Source organism: Acanthochromis polyacanthus, chromosome 5 (assembly GCF_021347895.1).
Source record: "Acanthochromis polyacanthus isolate Apoly-LR-REF ecotype Palm Island chromosome 5, KAUST_Apoly_ChrSc, whole genome shotgun sequence".
In the NCBI taxonomy this organism is placed as follows: domain Eukaryota; kingdom Metazoa; phylum Chordata; class Actinopteri; family Pomacentridae; genus Acanthochromis; species Acanthochromis polyacanthus.
Window position 1 is genome coordinate 28489286 of NC_067117.1, and position 19651 is coordinate 28508936.

Sequence of the window (19651 nt, forward strand, 5' to 3'; positions counted from 1 at the left end):
TGCTTTAGCGCTTAGATGCGTAAGTGGGTCAAAAATGACCCGGTGAGGTCGTTTTCTATCAATATCTTTGTAATGAAAAGTTTTTATCATTTCATTTTCCAGCTATTCCTCAAAACACGTTTTCAATATCATGACATCTAAATTTTTAAGTTACCTTTTATACTATTATTTGTATTACTAACCCAAGCTCTTTGTCACTGATAATATCACACAAGAGGTGATGAAGTGCACAAATCTGGAGGGATGGAGAGCAGCAACAACTGGAGGAAATGAGTGGAGAAATGTCAACAAAATGGATGTTGACATTCTTTCATTGTTGTTCTGTGTGATACTCTTCTTTTTTTAGTTATCAAAATGTTTAAAATCTGTTAGAAAGTGAAAAATAAACATATTTCAAACATGAAATCATTCTTCTGTGGACCAAAGTATAATACAAACAATAATACAAATGATTATTCTTAACCGAAATGGCAATAATGGCATAAAAACACAATAACACAGTGATTCTTATACGTCATTTTTGACCCACTTGTGGAAGAGTGTAGGTTCCAGTCACTCGTGCATCTAAGGGTTCATCATCTTTTCATCTTCATCTGCTGACTCCATCCTTCTGGTTACAGTAAATCTTGGGACCTGCAGTTTATTTCTGCCTGCAGCAAGGATTAGACCCACACGTTCCCAAGAGATTTACGTCGAGTCTTGCAGGATCCCAATCTCACCGCAGTCCACTAAACTGTAATCTGTATTTTGTGCTAATTAGCAGGAATGCCCCAGTAGCTTTTATTTCAGGCCAAATATGAATATGTACATTTTCAATGGAGAATTTCTGTCAGAAAAATGGCAACATTAAAGTGACTCTGAGTACCGCACCTGCTATAGCTTGGGTGATGCTTGACAATTGTTTGCATACTCATGTGTTAAACAAGACAATAGGCTAATGTACAGCTGTCTGCAGTCTGACTGTTCACTCTTCATATCTAACTATACATGATGTACAAAGAAACGTCTATTAATGGTGGAGTGCGTATCCTGGCCTTCATCCTAAGTCATCTTAGATAAGCTCCATACCCCAGTGACTTCCACAGGAAAAATCAGTTACAGAAAATAGTGCATAATATAACTAAATATACTGTTTATACACTGTTACGGTAAATTTATTGCTCTTTCTTTGCATACAGTCATTGACCATTTTGGTACAACTTGACAATCTATTGCATTTCGGCAAAATTGTCCCGTCAAAAAGTCTACTATTGCCCCTTAATGTTCAGTAATGCTTTCACTGTCATAGAAGTAGCACAGCTCCTCCCATAAAACACACTCCCACTGGTTACTTTATATTGAAGCATGCCCTCGAAAGGATATAATAAGAGCGGGAGCAAACGAGGAAGTAAGGGGATGTCGTAGATCCATAAGACCAGTGTAGGGAGGAGGTCAAGGTGGATGAATGGGTTGACCGATAACTGGACTGCATTAGAAGACACTGCTGTCGTTTCCTGTTTCAAACCATTCAGGAGGTTATCCATGACCATTCCATAACCCATAACCTGGCTTGCTTTTAATTATTGTTACTTCTATTTTAACCCAAACCCCAACTGGCCAAACCAAAGCTGTTCATTCACCAAAACCTCCAATATATCTGTTTTATTTCATGCTGCCAGTAGGGTTGCAAATTTAGGAAATGATCTGAGTCACAAATGACCTTGATTCAGAAGGGAGGACTTGCTGACTGTTGAATGTGTGTAAATGGGACAACTTTTGTTAGAATTATAATATAACACTGGAAACTTCTTTATTTATGTGTTCAGTGAATAAACAGCTATGGTTAGTTAAATCCAGGGTGACAGTGCTCATATTGATAACCATTCATCAAACCAAACTCAGCGTTTAACTATTTTCACATAAAAAGTTGAAAAGATCAGGTAATTTGGGAACTAAGGTGATCAGCAAGTCCCAACTGAAGAGGATTTTTAAAGTATTTGAAAAGAGCCCTGATTTTAATGTTGAAATGTAAGTAACGGAGAACTCATGGAGCTTCCATATTTCTGGGATAAACTTCAAAGCAGCAGCCAGTGGTTTGGGCCTTTTAGGTGCAAAAGCAAAGATTAATTCAATGGATTATCAGTGAGGAGAAACCCATCACAGGGAGCTTTACCAGGTCATCACCGCTCGCCTAAAGGATGTGAACAGATGATAGCCTGAATCAAAAATCTAATCTCACAGGCATTTCCACAGAGGTGAAGCCCAGCGGAGACTGCAAACACACACTTGGTGGAAAAACAGTATGAAAGGCTGCTTTTAAGGCAATCAGCCACTCATTTCTTCAATTTCATTATATGTAAAAGAGGAACGGCATCGCTGGAGCATGGAGTTACTTTCCTGTCTTTAATTAAAAATGCAGTCTATTACGTTCAGCATTATTTCCTCATTTTACATTTTGTAATGCTTCCATCCAAACCTTGACCTCTCCCCTCTAAAGAACTCCAGTTTGCTTGACAATCTGCTCTGCTCCTGTTCTAAACTGTTTGTCTGCACTCAGAGCTAATGTTGCAGCACAAATGTCCTTTGCTTCAGTTTGAGTGCATCTCTCGCCTTCACTCACGAAACTTCTGCTCTCAGATTTCTGCTCTCACTCTCGGATCTTTGTGAAACAACCCTGTAAAAAGTCGCCAGTGAATGAAATGGCAGCTTTGACGTTGACCAATGACGTTATCAATGTAAACTGTGCCCTACATACTAGTTGCTGAAGTACAATACCCCTACACCCCTATGGAGCACCGTTTGTACATATAACCCAATGAAATAATCTGTGCTTTTATTCTATTCTATACAATGTAATCTTATTTAAACGTAGTGCCATCGCTTTTTGTAATGCATTTCATGGCTATTCAACAAGGATAATAAAGATGCACATGTATTTTCTTATGGGACTATTGGAGCAAATACATATACCAATGTCCTTTTTTTTTTTACCATAGTAGTGACATAAAATAACTGCCCCAAGCTTAGCCTGGAGGTTGTTGATGTTTCCTTTAATGAACAGGATTTTTGAAAATGGAATCACATTGGTAGCATAAAGGGAGAAGAAAGCCTACGGAAATGCAAGTCAGACTATGCTGACAATAATTTGTATAAGGCCTAGTTTTCTCTATGTGACTGTAAGCTAGTGCACTATGGGTTAATATTATATGCAGTCACACTTAGTCTTTTTAGGAACATGGTCCCAAAACAATAAAAACTCTTTTAAAAAAACTCTTGATGTTACATGCTCAAAAGAAAACCAGACATTCTGTTTCAACAAGCTTCATTCCTATTGTTCGGAGGGTTGTTCCAATAGTAGGCTCAGTTAGCCAGTTCATTGTGTGGAACATAATGGTCTCGCTGCATCACACTATCATTCTGCCGCAGGGGAAAAAATAACCTGGCTTGTTTGTATTCCTTTAAACTAGTGGTGGAATGCGATTTCAAAAAAATAATCGAATTAATTACAAGCGTTGTAATTAATTAATCACAATTAATCACTTTTTTTTCAAACATCAATATTTGACATAATAAATAATTATTTTCAATTCAAATAAATTTCGTTTGACAGTTGAATCAATGAAGAGACATATACGTTTTATTATTTAAATTGTATAAAATTAATACAATTCTAAAATGGGACACACAGAAAAACTGTGGTTTTGATGATTTAAGGCCTGGATTTAGTTTGTTTTTTTCCACCGTATGGTACATAACAAAGGCATAAGTAGTTCAAGGACCATCAAAAAGTTGAAAATCTACAGATTAATTCTGTTTTCATAGTTTCTGGGTCTTATAAATGGTGTCATTTTAACGGTTCTTTTTTTAAGAATATAAATTTTTATTTATAAACCAAAATATTTTTTCTTAAACCAAAAGCTTATAATCAAGTTATTAAAAGACAGACATTTTTGTGGTTTAACTTATTACTCTGCCGAGGCTCCGCCTCTTTGGCAGTGTAAAAACCACTTCATAGAGATTATCCATTAATGGCAGGCTTATATCCACAACCCACAGTGAGTCAGACTATATTACATGTAACTTTTGTAGTAAAAACAAAGTCCAGAAGCTAGCATATGTAATAAATCCTTATGTCCTACAAGTGCAAGTGAAAAGATGAAGGGTATTCAATAAACTGTGGAAAGCAGGAGTAGATGAAGCCAGTCATACAGGAACTATCCATAAGGGACATGGAAAGAAGTGACAGTTTCATTGATTAACATCAAAGCTGTCACTCTATTGATCGGAGACTTTGACAGTGATGTTTTATGCTACTCTGAGAGCGAGAGAACAAATCTGAGAGGCAGTTTGAGCATGCACTCAAACTGTAGCACAGGACACCTGTGCAGGAACATTAATTCTGAATGTAGACAGTTTAGAACGGGAGCAAAACGGACTTTCAGCCAAGCAGGAGCTATTGGAGAGAGAGGATAGAGTCTGAAGGGGAATATTACAAAGTGTGAACATAAAATGAAGGAATAATGCTCTTAAATTGAAAGATCACGCTCTGGAATTAAGATAAAACAGAAGTCCATTCTTGGGGAGGAGAGCTAATGTACCACTTTGATACTCTCAGGCAGGTCATCAGACGACAACACAGCAGCTTGTTGCCATTCTGGCCTATATTTAATACAACACCTCCATGGTGTTGAGCTTACTAATAGTCCCTGCTGATTTTTGTGTTCCTGAAATGTGGTGCTCTTAGGAAAAACATTCACATCTGGTTGTGACCTCTATTAAGATAAAGAAAGTGAAAACAGATTTCCGATGAAAAGCTGCCATAAAGGTGATATGAATACAAAGCCGGAGAGCCAGTACTCCGACTGAATTCCAACTGGTTTTGCTTCATTATTAAGTCTGATATTGTGTTCATGTCGGTCAATAGAAAATGATATTTGACTGCAGTTTACTGCACGAACCTACATTTTCATAATAACAAGGGATTAAATGTCAAAAGTGGGCGATCAAAGAAAGACAAACAGCAAATTACCACCCAACTTTGCAGGTCTTTTCGGCTCTATAGAGATTTTCATTCTCTTTCAGCTAATTATTTTTGGTTTTACAGCTCAGTCTCACAGTCCCAATCAGCTCATCTCCTGCAGCATTACACTGTGTCCCAAAAGTTCATTCTCCCCACTGGACAACATGTTTGTTTCTTTGTCACCAAATGTGTTACACCTGGTCAATTAGGTACTGTTTGGCTGGTCGAACTGTCAGATCTCAGTATATAAATTTCTTGCTTGACCAAAATGCATTATACTGACAACCAAATTTTGGAAGTGTTGTTACCATGGCCAAGAGTAAGGATGGAAAAGGTACTCTTTCAGTAGGTAGCTCAAGCCCTTGGCAGAAGTATCCACTAGGTACAGAAGTGGTGGCAAAGGTATAACAAAGGAGAATCCTTCGAAGACTTATCTCCCTCAGGATGTCCATCCGGCCTAACAGCAAGAGTCATGGATCTGATGAGAAAGCCCAAGGGTACAAGACGCCAGTCATGCCAGCGACTCAGTCAGAGGCTGAAAAATCTTGAAGTATATGTTTCTAAGAGCACTGTGCATTGTTATTTAACAGAAACATTGGGGCTGAAAGCTAACAAGAGGCAGCATACCCAGTGACATCTTTACCAGTGAAACCACAATGAAACATCTCAGCTCGAGTGGGGGAAGATGGAATCATTCATACTCAAGGACCTTGTACATTCCATGTTTGAAAGACTGAAAGCCATGATCAAAAGTGAAAGGGGGAACTACTGGTTATTGAATAAATAAATTACATTGCATGTTCAGTCTTTGAGATTTGTTTTCCTAGGGAGAACGAACTTTTGAGACACAGGGTAGTTTTAGGCAGATCATTGTCCGCAGTGCTGCATAACAACAGAGCAGGTTTTAGAGTCCCGTCTTAAAGTCAGTACTACTACAAAACTAACTCCAGCAGAATGGGAAAAGAGTGATTTCAGTCGACAGGTTGCTGCAGTGCTGAATGCAACAAAGTCATCTGATTCCATCCTAAACCAAACACTGCACACCATCATCTTCTGTGACTGACTCCTCAGCTGACAGCGCTGTCAGTAGAAACACAGACGCTCAGTGGTGCATTAGGAATTTATGACCAGAACCTACTCTTTGAATGTTTGTCTGTTCAGATATTTCAATCCAGTTTTCTAGAAAGGATTTCCCTACACAACTGAATTATTCTCGCAATTATGGTCTGGGTAACATAAGCTTTGAATTACAATGAAGGACACGAGGTGCTCTGGGTAGATGGTGGGCAAACCAAATTAAACCAGAGTTCATCATAAAAGTGGATTATTGAACTGTAAAGTAAGATATTTGGTCAGAAAAGAACATGATGTTTGATGGATGAGGGGCCAGTTATCTGCAGCAAATCAGTCATTCATTATGGAATCAATACAGTATGTGAAGAAATTCTTCCTCCTTTAGGTTCGGCTGCAAGAGGTAATTTACGACAGAGGCCTCACAAAGTTCACTTACCAGAAGTGCCTTCGATTTAAGAATATAGCACCAGCCTGTATCTATGGCACCAAGAACATAAAGAACGTCTCAATATTTTGATTTTAGGAGAAAGACCTTGCATACTTAGCATACTGTCTGTCCCTAACCCAATAAATACGGCCTGTTATCAAGATGGTTATTAGGATTCAGGGTGTTTTTATATGTCTTCATTTGATCTTCTTTATTCTCCACAGCTCAGCTTCAGTAAATGCCTCAGCCTCATGAATCTTCCTCCTGCATGAGTTAAAACAGCACCAGGCACAAATCTAACCTCTTGCACCATCACATCGAATCGCCCAACGATGCCAAAAAAATATACTGCCTACACAAGCTTTAACCTGGAAGTAAGTCTCCATCACACAGAATATTACCATCTACTGACTCCGGTTCTAAACAGATCCGGTACTGAGGACTATGTTCAGTCATTTATCAGAAGCTGCTGATGCTGCGTGACATTATCAGAAGGCATCGACCCCGTCCTGCTGTGGCCGGACGCCCGGGTCACATCGAGGCCTCTAACCAGAGACATGAAAGAGATGAGGGGACACTGTGGCTTTGGAGAGTCCAGCTTTCCCCATTCCCCCTAGTGGGACGGAAGGGTTTGAAGTTCAGGACCCCTCTGACACAATCATTACCCTTCATCATCGTTCTCCACTTCCACCCAGCCCAGGAAGAATAATCCATGGGATGTGTCAATAAAGGACCCCTGGCCTGCTGCCTGGCTATGTGATTCTTTTAATCTGTTGTCACTACTGAAAATACACTCAAAAGTGTATTCTTTTGCAAAGCCTCAGCTGGATTGCTTTTCGATCCTTCAAATGCTATCAATATCATTCAACAAACTGTAGTGATTCATCATCCCCCACATTATTGTCTAAGGACAGAACCCTTGTAATGTGCTATTTAGCAACAACACCTATAAAATGATGTAATGAGATCAAAAGGTAGGTCAAAAGGGAGAACCAGATAATTGTCAATAGCCTCTTAAATTTAGCTCATGAAAGGATCTAAAATATCCTTAATCCTCACTGAAGCCTCTTCCCTGCCTCCCCGTCGCTCTGTCTCATGTTGGAAAATCTCTGATAATGATAAACGTGATAAATGTTCTGTAAAGTTTATCAAAGCTGACATTTACCTTTTCCCTATTTTTGCAAATGAATCCACATTTTGCAGTATCACAAAGTTATCTGATGTGTTTTTTGACTTCACAGGAACTTTATGGTAATTACTGATTGTTAAACAAGATGTGGAAAATGTTGTCTCTGATGTGGAATCGACGAAAGAGTTGCAAATCCACAGACTGACAGATAATTAGGTTTCAACATGTACTGGTGAGAGTTAAGGGGCTGTAAGATTAAGCTACTGTCAGGATGCACATAAATATCACACTTTTCACTTTTTAAAAGTATACAATCTTATGAAGAATTACTTCAAATAAGCCTTTGTTGGCTTTAAAAGCTGCAAAATGGCATGAAGTCTGTTGTCCACCTGTGGAAGCTTGAAGCTGTGGATCTTACTGTAATACCATATCAGGACTCCAGGTCACACTCTCTAATTAAGGTGCACTAAAACTTTTTCACTACACTGAAAAATACATTATAAATGTAACCTCTTTTGTCAGTTCCACAAGCATTAATAATTTCTTAATAAATTATGTAGACAAGTGTAAACAGAAATAAAGGTGTAGGTAAATGTTTCCCTCTTTTTCATCAGGGTGATTGATGATTTAAAGTTAGTAAAAGTGAACGTTTTAAAGCTATATTATTAGAAGCGTTAAATTTGAATATAACTTCTGACTCCCCACTGTTTCTGTTTGCTGCTAGCGCTAAAACGCTGCTCTACTGGCTAAACACTAGTCACTGAACAGGAAATGTTTCTTTGAACATATGCATTTTAACGATTATTCTCCAACAACAAAAACTTACCTTTTTTGTTTGGCTCCACTTTTTTTGCAATAATGCAATGCATAATGTTGCAGTATCAAATCTCATAGTTTTCCACAGGTTGTAGAGATTAATGCAATTTAGAGGGTAGAATGCAACCAGACATTCCCTTAAACGTCTCACCTGTATTTGTTGATGCTACAATTCACTGATGTTCTATAAACTCCTCACATCATTGGTAGATGTTGCCTGTGCTGCTGAGCACAGAGAAGCCTCTAGACTCCCCACTCAGTTACTGCAGCGCACTAAGACATGTGAAATAAAGTGATCTTATGTAAACACATGGAGCGTAGCCCCGCACTCTGGAGCAGGTGAAAGTGAGCAACCTCAGATGAGATCAAGACTGCTGCAGTTCATAGGCGCAGAGGTTGCAGCTGTTCTCCAGTGACTGCAAGACCTCCAGGTATGATGGGAAGCTTTTCATTTTAGTTGATTTACAGAGATTTAAATTTTAGAAGTATTGGTTTAAAAGATTTATTGTATGCGCTGAACACATTATTTATCACACATCATCACCTGCAGACAATATGTAGTTCCAGTCTCTGGACACTGGATTGATTTAATTCTATGACTATTTAGTAACACCACTAGCCTAGCCGCGCTAGACCCATGTTTCTGACGGCACAAGGGTCTAGGGAAGCTCGACAGGGAGGGAGGCGGGCTAAAAGGTTGTCTATCAAATCCCTCTGCAGCAATTGGGTAGGTATACAACCAATCAGCGCAACGAATAGGCTGACGTAGTTCCGAGAGCACCGGCGGATTGTGGCTAAGTCCCATTAGCTTCCCAACCAGCGGAGCCAACTGGTATATTAAGGATTTGCCATATCCCGTCGGCATAAGTCCAAATACGTCTTTCGTCTCAATGAAACACTTCAGTGCCGTCCGTTGTTTATCTTTCAAGTTGCATTTTATCTTCAAATCTTTAAGGGCTGTGGCCAAAGCCGAGTTGAAAGATAACTGTTTATTGTGCGCTGGTTGTTTCTGTCAGAATCGTCGCGCCTCTGTCGTCACTTAGTTACACCCGCCTTCTGACTCTACACTTCATGGTGATTAGTCCGGCCAGTTTCAGGAGAATCCAGCCTCGAGCCTTATGGAGGGTAACTAGACCCACCCTGGCAGAGAATTAAATTCGTTGCCATGGGTTGTCTAGCGCGGCTAGGCTACAACACCAACATTTCTGCTAAAGAATGCGAGAATTGTTGAAATAGCATCTGTACTGATGTTTCAACCTGACAGTCTGCATATTTCATCGTTAATAAAAAATGTATTACAAATGTTGTCCAAATCTTTCAAAACTCTCATCATCCAGCAAAAGTACTTCTGACTCTCCATCTGATCACTCATTCCACAAGCAGCCCCAACAACCCATTTTGCTCTTCATCAGACGTCCTACATGCTGTGGCTTTCCAAATATGTTTTCCTTCTTTGTTTTGGATTGTGTTTCCCTTGAGAATATGTTTAGAAATTGCCAATTTTTAACCTATAGGGACGAAAATGACAAAGGATGCAGTAAAGTATGTGTGACTTGTACTAAACAGTTCAAAACCTCGATTGTTGTCTCCTGTGCGGTTTAAAGCTGACAGAATAGTTAAGTGCACTGTCTTGTTCCAGTTGTACCTCTTTGTTGAACATTTTCACCTTATTTATCATAAAGCATCTTATTTTTCTCTCCTTAATGAGACTTTAAGTGTGAGCAGTGATTTTTCAGTCATTTTCACTCCTCCTGGTATTGCTTTGTTTTATCGTGCTTTCTGTACTGTAGTAAGAACCGTATTTATCTCTATAAATCCGATTGTGTTACAAAATAGTACAGGCCACCTGCACTTAAAGGGGATTTAAAGTTAGAAAGTGCCTGCTTCACCCGACTTGACTTTTTGTTGTTGTGTTAACCAAAAAGCTGCACAAGCTCACACGGATTTTGTTGGGTTTGCTTAGCGTAATGCTCAAAGAGAATTTCTTTTCTTTTAGTGATAACACTGTGTGTACTCTGACACCGAGATCTGAGGCTCCTTCATCTGTGCTACAAAGAAACACAGTCGCTGTGGAATACGTGATTTATACACACACACAAACACACACACAAACGCACACTATCAAACACTGGAACGACCACACAGGCATGCATGGACTCAATGATGACAAACTGTAAGCACCACAAGACACAGCACTGTACACAAATACACTCTTGCATACTGTTTTTGAAGCTGCATATGAATGCAGCATCCACAGAAAGTAGTGAGTGTGTGCTGGGCCTAAAATAATTCTCTTTTATAAGAATTGGTTTTCTTTGTGCATATGTATCCTCTTATCCTCATCAGGTCCCTAAAGCACCAATTAAGTATCCTCTATCTAGTTTCTCTAATACTGTGAAAGTGCATCAATGGTTTTAATGGGTATGAGAAATAACAACCACCTCCCCAATACCTAAAAAGAAAGAAAAACAAATCTACACAAATACAGAGATTACAAGAGCAGCTGTAAACATGTACACATTCACAAAACCATCATCTTGCAACCTTTTGCGGCAGTTTAGTCCAGCAGTAGAAGTAATTTCTACACTTCAGATGGTGTGTGCACACTTACAGTATGGCTATCAGACAAGACAGTTAATACGAGTAATCATTATTTGAGATATCACAAAAAAACTGGAGTTTCAATGACCTCTACATGAAAATGCACAGAAATGCATGGTTGATAAAAGCTCATCTAAAATCCTTTTTGGCTTTAGTGTCTGAAAGCTAATATAAGCAGCAGCTCAACTTTAAAGCTACTGTCTGTATCATTTTAGGTTGAGAAAACCTTTATGTGTGTGAATGAACAATACTTGCCCATGTAATTTCTTTAAAGACTCTTTCAAAAGAGATTAAACCTGAAACTGATTCAAATTCCTCATCTTGAGTCAACTCTTCATCCAGTATTTGACCATACAGATTTGCCTCTCCAGTGTCATCTGCAGCTTTTGCACTCATGTACTGGGCAGGTTTGTGTCAATCATGCTTGCCAATAACTCCTCTTGTTGATTGTATAGCTCTTCTCCTACTTCCTAACCACCGCTGTAACTCTTTTACACCATCTGTCAGTTTCTGCTGATGCTCTTGTATCATTTCTATCTTTATACAATCGTACAATCTGGTTTCTTATATGTTCAGGAGGTTCCTGTCCATGTGGAGCCGTGATGTCTCAAAACTGTGAAAGTCTGTGGCGTTCAAGTTTGTTAATCAAGTGAACCTGAATTGAACTGTGTGCTTACTTTTGTTGCATTTTGGTTGTACTTTGGAGCCTTCAGTTTCAGTGCACTCTATACCTGCTTTAATTAGATGAAATAACCCTGGCTGCTACACATCTGAATCATTTTACATCTGTTGAATGCGACTATAATGTGCAAAACTATACAAAAACACATTCAGAGGTCTACTTGCTACACAGCAGCAAAATAAAAAAGATTCTAGTCGCATGCTAACGATAAGAAACATGTAAACTACATGAATTATGTCGACAGAGAGAACTACTGTGTCCCAGCAGAAGAAGATGTCTCAGTCGAAAACTTCCCAATCAAGCTGAAACTTTTCCTGACAGCCTTGCTATTTATTTTCCTTCATCCTCTGTCATTTCTTTCTTGGAATCCTTTGCTCTCTGTTGTTCTTTTATTCTCTTTCAAATAGCTCAGAGTTGCACTAATCTGTTGTCCACCACTTAGTGCTGCTCCTAAAGGTTTCTGTACTTCATACTGTGTGAATGTGCGGACAGTAATCATTAAGTGTCAGTCAGGCTCCAGTGATTAATCGCCCTAACTGGAAACCAACTTAATTGAAAGTCCTTGGCAGTCGACCCCTGAGACTCGGCTTTTCATTCACTCGGCTGCTGCATTGTGTCTCTAAACGCTCCAGGAGACACTTGCTGTGTTACTGCTCACTGACGCTTGCTGCTCACTGATAAGGTGCACGAGGTAGTGATTTAATAAATGCCACATGAAATTAAACACATTCAGTTTGACTAATGTGCTGTGCAGTGCAAAAGGCATCGGGGAATGTGAAATCACGTCAGAGCAGAAATTACAAACGAGAACACTGAGTTTGATTAAAAGAGTGAATGTGAAAAGAGGCAGTTACCTGGATCTGACTTAGAGAAGGTGTCCATGTCTAACAGGTTTCTGCAACAAAAGAAAAGAGACATTTCAAGACTGACAATAGAGGTTTTTGTCTAGTTTTGAACATAGTCACACATAAAATACAGTTCCAGTCAGTCTAAAGCAACTGCAACAACACTGAGTTGTCACTTTTGTGTGACATTACATAACTTCAAGACTTCATGATGACAGCGCGAAACATAGCTTGGTAATTAAATTTTAATTTGTGTACTCACACTGGAAAGTGACAGAATAAAACATGCTTAAAAAGTCTGCACACATCCCAAAACATCCAAGTTTTTCTGTGTGCACAATGAATGCACAAACTTGTTTCACACATTGCAGGATGCAGACGAAATAAAGAAGCTTCTCACTGCAGCAGAATACTTAAATAAATAATATTCCAGCTTTGGCTGAATTTTGAGAATTTCATCTCAACTGGGGATCCAGTTTTATGGTTTGATATCATCACAAAGGCAAGAAATTTGGTGAAGACAGACAAATTTGATTGTATCAGTACAACCTACTAAAAATACATTCACAAAAGAAACTCTTGACTTTGCTCATATAACTGTCAGGGCTCCCTCCTCACCCCCGTCCTTCCCACTTGACATCCCCAATACCCCCTTTTCCCATCTGTTCCTGTTCTCTCCCTCTCATGCTCCCCTCTCTCTCTGTCCCTCAGTTTCTGTCTCTGTCTCCCATCCGCTCCTCTACCCCTGTCTTCCCTTACAGCTCGGTGCCTGAGTGGAGTTCAGCTTCCCAGCTGACTCCACTCAGGCAATCAACCACCTCTACGGCTCCCGGACAGCTGAGGGACATCTCATTGATTACCACCTCAGCAATAAAGAACCGGCTCATCCTTCCACTCCCTGCCACATTGTTGAACAAAGACTACGCAACCCAGCTGTCCGGGATCCAGCCGCCCAGAACCCTCGTCCGTTTTCCCCAACCCATTCATCACCGGTTTCCCCCTCACTGGACCCCCCGTTCCTGCCTGAACCCCCCCGTTCCCGCCTGGACCCCCTGTCCTGCTTCCCTCCCAACCTCCCGGAGCCTCCAGACCCACCTGGCCAAATCCCCCCACTACATCAGCCGCTCCCCGCTCCTGCACCCTGGTTTCCCCCCACCGAGCCACTATTCACCCCCTTACAATAAAACTCCTCCTCAGTTCCACCGGCCTTGGTAGTGTGGCTTTCTGTTCGGTCCGCCTTCTGAGATCGTGACAATAATGACAATATACAGACTCCACTCCAGGTTTTTGTGATCTAAGAAAGAGTTTGCATCACCATTTTTACATGTCAAAACAGCAACAAAGTGGAACCTAAGCTGAAAATATTTTAAAACACAAAATTCTACTAATGCTAAAGGCTAAAGGCTATGAATATAAATATATACTATATCCATATAAATATACACGTTCACACATTCTTGTTTGTAGAATTTTCACATTTTTCCATTTTTAAAAGTCAATAACTAAAAATCTGGCCTCTGCTGGAGCCATTCAATCATCTACTGGTAATTATTCTGTCTGTGTCCTCACCAAATTTTATGGCTGCAGGAGTTATATTTCTGGAGATATTAATCCCTTATAATGGCTTCTCAGGTGCGAGGGAGAAAAGATTTCTCAATTCTGAAAACGTGAAATTTTCAACATTAAATTAGAATAATTTGCTGAATTTAGCTTTGAGTCCCAAAATAGCAAATAAGTTAACTGTTGACTCAATCTGAGAAAGTGCAGCAAAACATTTGATGAATTTTGTCTCATTTGACATGAACTGACCCACATATAATCCTTTTAAATAAACTGAATTTCTGTTTCTAAACAAAGTGAAACACCTATAATCCAGCTATGTGCAACAAATGTGTCATAATTCATTTGTATCAACTTTCCAGATTATTGTCTCTTAACTATATCTGGAAGAACTTTACTATAGGCCCATTTGGTTCTGGCAATTAGCTTTTACTGTACTACTGTATTGGAGTCTTTTAGAGAACTCATTGTAACTTTGCATGAATCAACCTTTTAATACTCTTCTGAGGTCATGAAATTATATAACATTACGCACCGTTACACACCTGATCTATCTGTCTGTCTGTGTTTCTGTATGGTCTCCACACTATCTGGAAATCTGGTGTTTCTACACAGTTCTAGCTCTGCAAATGCAACACAAAGTGGCTTGGACCAGTAACAGTGGCAAAACTGTGAGGCTTTTTATCCATAATAGTAGCAGGTGGCCTCGGTTAGCAACCTGTTTGTGTTTTTAGAACAGGCCCATCCCAGTAAAAGGGGTCTCGACAGTTAAAAGGGTTTCTGCAACAGACCGCAGTGCTGTGTGAAGTTTGGAAAAACTCTGTATTTGAACTAAAAGTAGCAACATGGCAGTCCCGTTCCAGCAGCCGAGACAAAAGCAGCAGTGGAATTGGAGCAGCGTGGGAGCAATGTGGAATCTCTTTGAGATTCAGATTCCAGCTCCTGTCCCAGTTTCAGAACCACAACTGAAAAAGCCTCTCAGTTACAACCATTTTGCTTTGTGATGTTCAGCAGCTACTCAACGCTGACCTCAGCACATAGATGTGAAATTTAGCAATCATCCAAATGGGATAGGCACATTTTTAGGAAAACTGGCAAAAAAAATGCTAATTAATGCCTTTCTAATTCACCAAGGAAACCAGTGAATTATCATGGATATTAAGAGTGGGTAGAATATAGAAAACGAACGATGTGATACAAGCATATGACAAACAGCTCTAATGGGTCATTCCATTTCAATTCGAATTAATAAAACATTCATGCCTGATCATCTCATATTTGTCCGATTTTTTTTCTTGTGCATATGTATGTTTAAAGGTAAAACATGGATACAATTTTTGAGTTAGAACTTCTTATAGAGAGGTGGGGTCATGTTCATTGTTGCATCTTTTTCTTCACACCAATCTGTGGAGTAATGTTGGAAGCATCATAACTTGAGAAATAATGTAGCCAGAGTCCTGGAATTTTACAGGCTCATTAATATATACATTTGGTCTTAATAAGAATAATAAGAATAATTCAAACCAGTTATATGATGGTGCAAATTTGTGTCTATTCTGACATTCTACCAAACATAAAATCTATATTTTTCACCTCAAGAGGCATTTTTTCACCTGTGATTGGCACCAATAGGAGCTTTAGAAATGTAGAGAATGGTTAGCCTAGCCGTGCTAGACCCACGTTTCTGAAGGCACAAGGGTCTAGGGAAGCTCGACAGGGAGGGAGGCGGGCTAAAAGGTTGTCTATCAAATCACTCTGCAGCAATTGGGTAGGTATACAACCAATCAGCGCAACGAATAGGGTGACGTAGTTCCTAGAGCGCCGGATTGTGGCTAAGTCCCATTAGCTTCCCAACCAGCGGAGCCAACTGGTATATTAAGGATTTGCCATATCCTGTTGGCATAAGTCCAAATACGTCTTTCGTCTCAATGAAACACTTCAGTGCCGTCCTTTGTTTATCTTTCAAGTTGAATTTTAGCTTCAAATCTTTAAGGGCTGTGGCCAAAGCCGAGTCGAAAGACAACTGTTTATTGTGCGCTGGTTGTTTCTGTCAGAATCGTCGCGCCTCTGTCGTCACTTAGTTACACCCGCCTTCTGACTCTACACTTCATGGTGATTGGTCCGGCCAGTTTTAGGAGAATCCAGCCTCGAGCCTTATGGAGGGTAACTAGACCCACCCTGGCAAAGAATTAAATTTGTTGCCGTGGGTTGTCTAGCGCGGCTAGGCTAGAGAATGGTGTCAGTCAGAGGCATATTTTGTGAGGAAAAAAAAAAGTAAATTACATGTTTTGTTTTGTTTGCATTGATGACCAATATTATGACAATCATTGGGCAAGTATGACAGATGAAACCACTCCAGTAGTGTCCCAACTGGAAGAGTTATACAATATTGGTTTTACAACTGATATGGCTTCAAGAACGACACAAAAATCAAAATGTCTGCACTCCTCTTGAAGAATTTTAACTCAAAAACTAATGTTACCTGGTTTTACCCCGGTTTTACACATGATGAACTCAATCAATTTTCACCACTTCATAAATGCTACGATGGTAAATTGTAAATTGACAGCACTTACACTGTACCTTTCTACCTTAGTTGAAAATTGAGCAACTTGAAGTTCAGAACCCCAAAGAATAAATTCTTCCATCACTGACAAAAGGTCTACTTTCCAGAAGTTGTGTATTATTGTTGACTTACAGCTACAGAGCTGGCTTAATTCCACCTCTTCAGATTAAGTCACAGAACTTCATTAAGTAAAATCATCTCAACATTAACTTAGTCCAAGGTTCACAGAGAGGACAGTGTAGCAAAAAGTGTTCCTTTAAGGATGGCAGCCAGCAGATTTGTGACTAAAAAGCAGCTCCCACTGAGAGCCACGCAGCTTATCTTCCACCAGCCTGCATGAACAGCTTTATTTCCTTTCTCTCCCAGCAATGAAACATTACAGTCTGTCAATCCGCTCTGTAATTGGTCTAATGTTGTTATTCGCTCGTGTTTATTTGTGTCGTTGGAATTTCACCAATTAGCCGAAAAGCCAACACATGGAGCCTGAAGTGCTGAAACCGCCTTATGTCCCAACATGATCTGTCTGACAGAAGCACACATCGTGTTCGCTCACAGAAGAAGCAGTTTGCCGTCAGGAAAATGAAGAGATTTTGCATCTACATTACAAATTTATGCAGGAAAGTGTTCAAAAGCTTAACAGTTTTACTAGTTAGACAGTGGTGGTTCAACAGTTGAGGCTGTAGGCTCCTAAACAGATGGTTAAAGGTTCAAACCCTCCATGATTGGGCCCCTGAGCAAGGCCCTTAACCATATCTCCAGGCCCCAAATTAGATATTGGAAAAGAGAATTTTACAGTGCTGTAATGAATTTGTGAAAATAAAGGTTTTTTCTTCTTATGGAGCACTTGTGGAGACTAAAAAAAGTCTCTACATTGTATAGTTTATGAGTTATTGCACTACCAAGACTATGTTTTTTTTTTAAAAATCAAAGAATTCAGAGCTATAGCCTCACAGAGTAACAGAATCAAAGGGGTAACAAGGTCGCCAGGCATTGCGGAGTAACAAAATAACAGCCACAAAGTACCAGAATGACACAGTAACAGGATCAGAGTGACCAAATACTGGCGTAACAGTATAACAGAGTCACTCAGTCAAAGAATAACACAGAAAAACAAAGTAAGAGTCACAGAGCAGAAGAGTTACAGACCAACAGTCGCAGTGTAACAGAGTCACACATTAGGTGCCCACAATTTCTCTGTAATAACCATAATTATCATAATTATTGCAATTTTAACTCCTCAAAGTCAAAAGTGTTTGACTTTAATTGGTAGCAATGATTATTTTGCAAGCAGAGGTTTCAAAATAGATCTGCAAATCCGTCACATTAGGACCTAATAATCTGGGCCAAACGTCGGTATAGACCAGATAGGCCTCTGTAGATTCTCAGTTATTCAGGTCATGGTAATCCTAGGAGCTTCACTAGAAAGCAACTGGACTTTTCTTTTATGTCCTTGACATTTTACCACTCATCCAAGAGTTCAGAACTGAAGAACCATCTTGGATGAGAGGTGAAACATCTTCAAGAACTTAAAATGAGAAGTCCAGCAAAGACCAGATTTCTCCTTTTGATTGCTGGAGGATTGAAACAAAAGTAAATTAGCCCAAAACTCCAGTGTCTGAGCCCCGTCTAACAGAAATGCAACAGCATAATATCTACCAGTGGCATGCTGCTTCTGACCTAAAGGAGTAAGTAATGTGTGACGAACATGAAAATTTCCCATTTGCCAAAAATATCTGGATGACGACACTGATCAGCTTTCCACGGTGAGCTTTCTGCATGGTTTACTGCATCCCACAATGCATTACAGTCATGGTTATGGGCTTTTGGTTCTAGATTTATTTTAGGTCTTCTAAGAATATGACAAAATCTGCTCGGTCAAAAATATTTGTAAAAATCTTCTAATATTTGGTTAAATGTTCTTTGGCTATTTTTGTCTTATTATTTCAGTAGCCGTCCACAAGCTTTGACCACTCCTCTTGAGATAATTGGTACAGTTAAGCTAAACTTGTTGGCTCTTTGCCACAGACTTGTTTCCTAATCAAAGTCCACAGGTTCTTGATTGGGTTTAAGTCAGGACTTTGGGGAGACCAGTCTAAAACCTTAATTCTAGCCTGATTTAACAATTTCACTTCCATTTTTGTTGTGTGATTGGGGTCATTGTCTTTTTGTAAAACCCAACTGCATCCAAAACCCAACCTTCTGCTCCAACCTCAGTGCTTGCTCTTCATTATTCCATTCATTTTGTGGAAAGCAGAATAACAGAAGTCTGCAGCATCCTATGTATCATGGTGGTAGGAAGTGCAAACAAGAAAAGGCATGAGTTAAGGTGCAAACTCCCCCTCTCTGGTCAGTATTATTAAAGTTGACACATAACAGGATGTTGTGTTTTCTCATTTTGTCACTGCACCAAGGGAAATGAATCACGCACACAAACACTGAGAGCATCTGAACACACACATCAAATCTGTGCCAGGATTACAACCCAATTTCCTTCTAACAACTTGACACATTAGTGAGAATTGACTGCGATAATAAACACAGTGTTCAATAAAGAGCTGAGATGTGGGAACTGACAGATTGAAACGTTGGACTCTCGAGGGTTCGTAGCTGTCAGGGTGATGAGGAGAGTCTCAGGGCGACTGCAGGGAGCTGCACAGTGCTCACCCGCACATGTTCACGCTGTTCTGTTCGTGTGTTCATACAGTATGTTCATGCTCACGCGTGGGACTCAGTACGGCAGCCCTCCACTGCTAATACAGTGTGGCAGCTTGTAGTGCAAGAAAACAGAGCCATGTGGGTTCTCTGCACAAATGACTTATTTCTACAGCGTTCGTATTTTTGGAGGACAGTAGTCACGCTCTGTCAAAGAAGCAGAATGCATCAAGACAAGGAAACCTCAATAAAAATCTTCTTTAATCAGCTGAAAATCTATATGTGGAATACTGTTTATCA

General features: G+C 39.7%; 1 protein-coding gene across 1 annotated transcript in view; it reads right to left on the reverse strand.

Annotated features, from left to right (window-relative positions):
- LOC110955772 (copine-9-like) overlaps positions 1-19651 on the reverse strand; it is a 209958-nt gene that overhangs the window by 175306 nt on the left and 15001 nt on the right. The window contains 1 exon segment of the mRNA XM_022200897.2: positions 12583-12623. Within this exon segment, the coding sequence (XP_022056589.2) occupies positions 12583-12623 (41 nt within the window).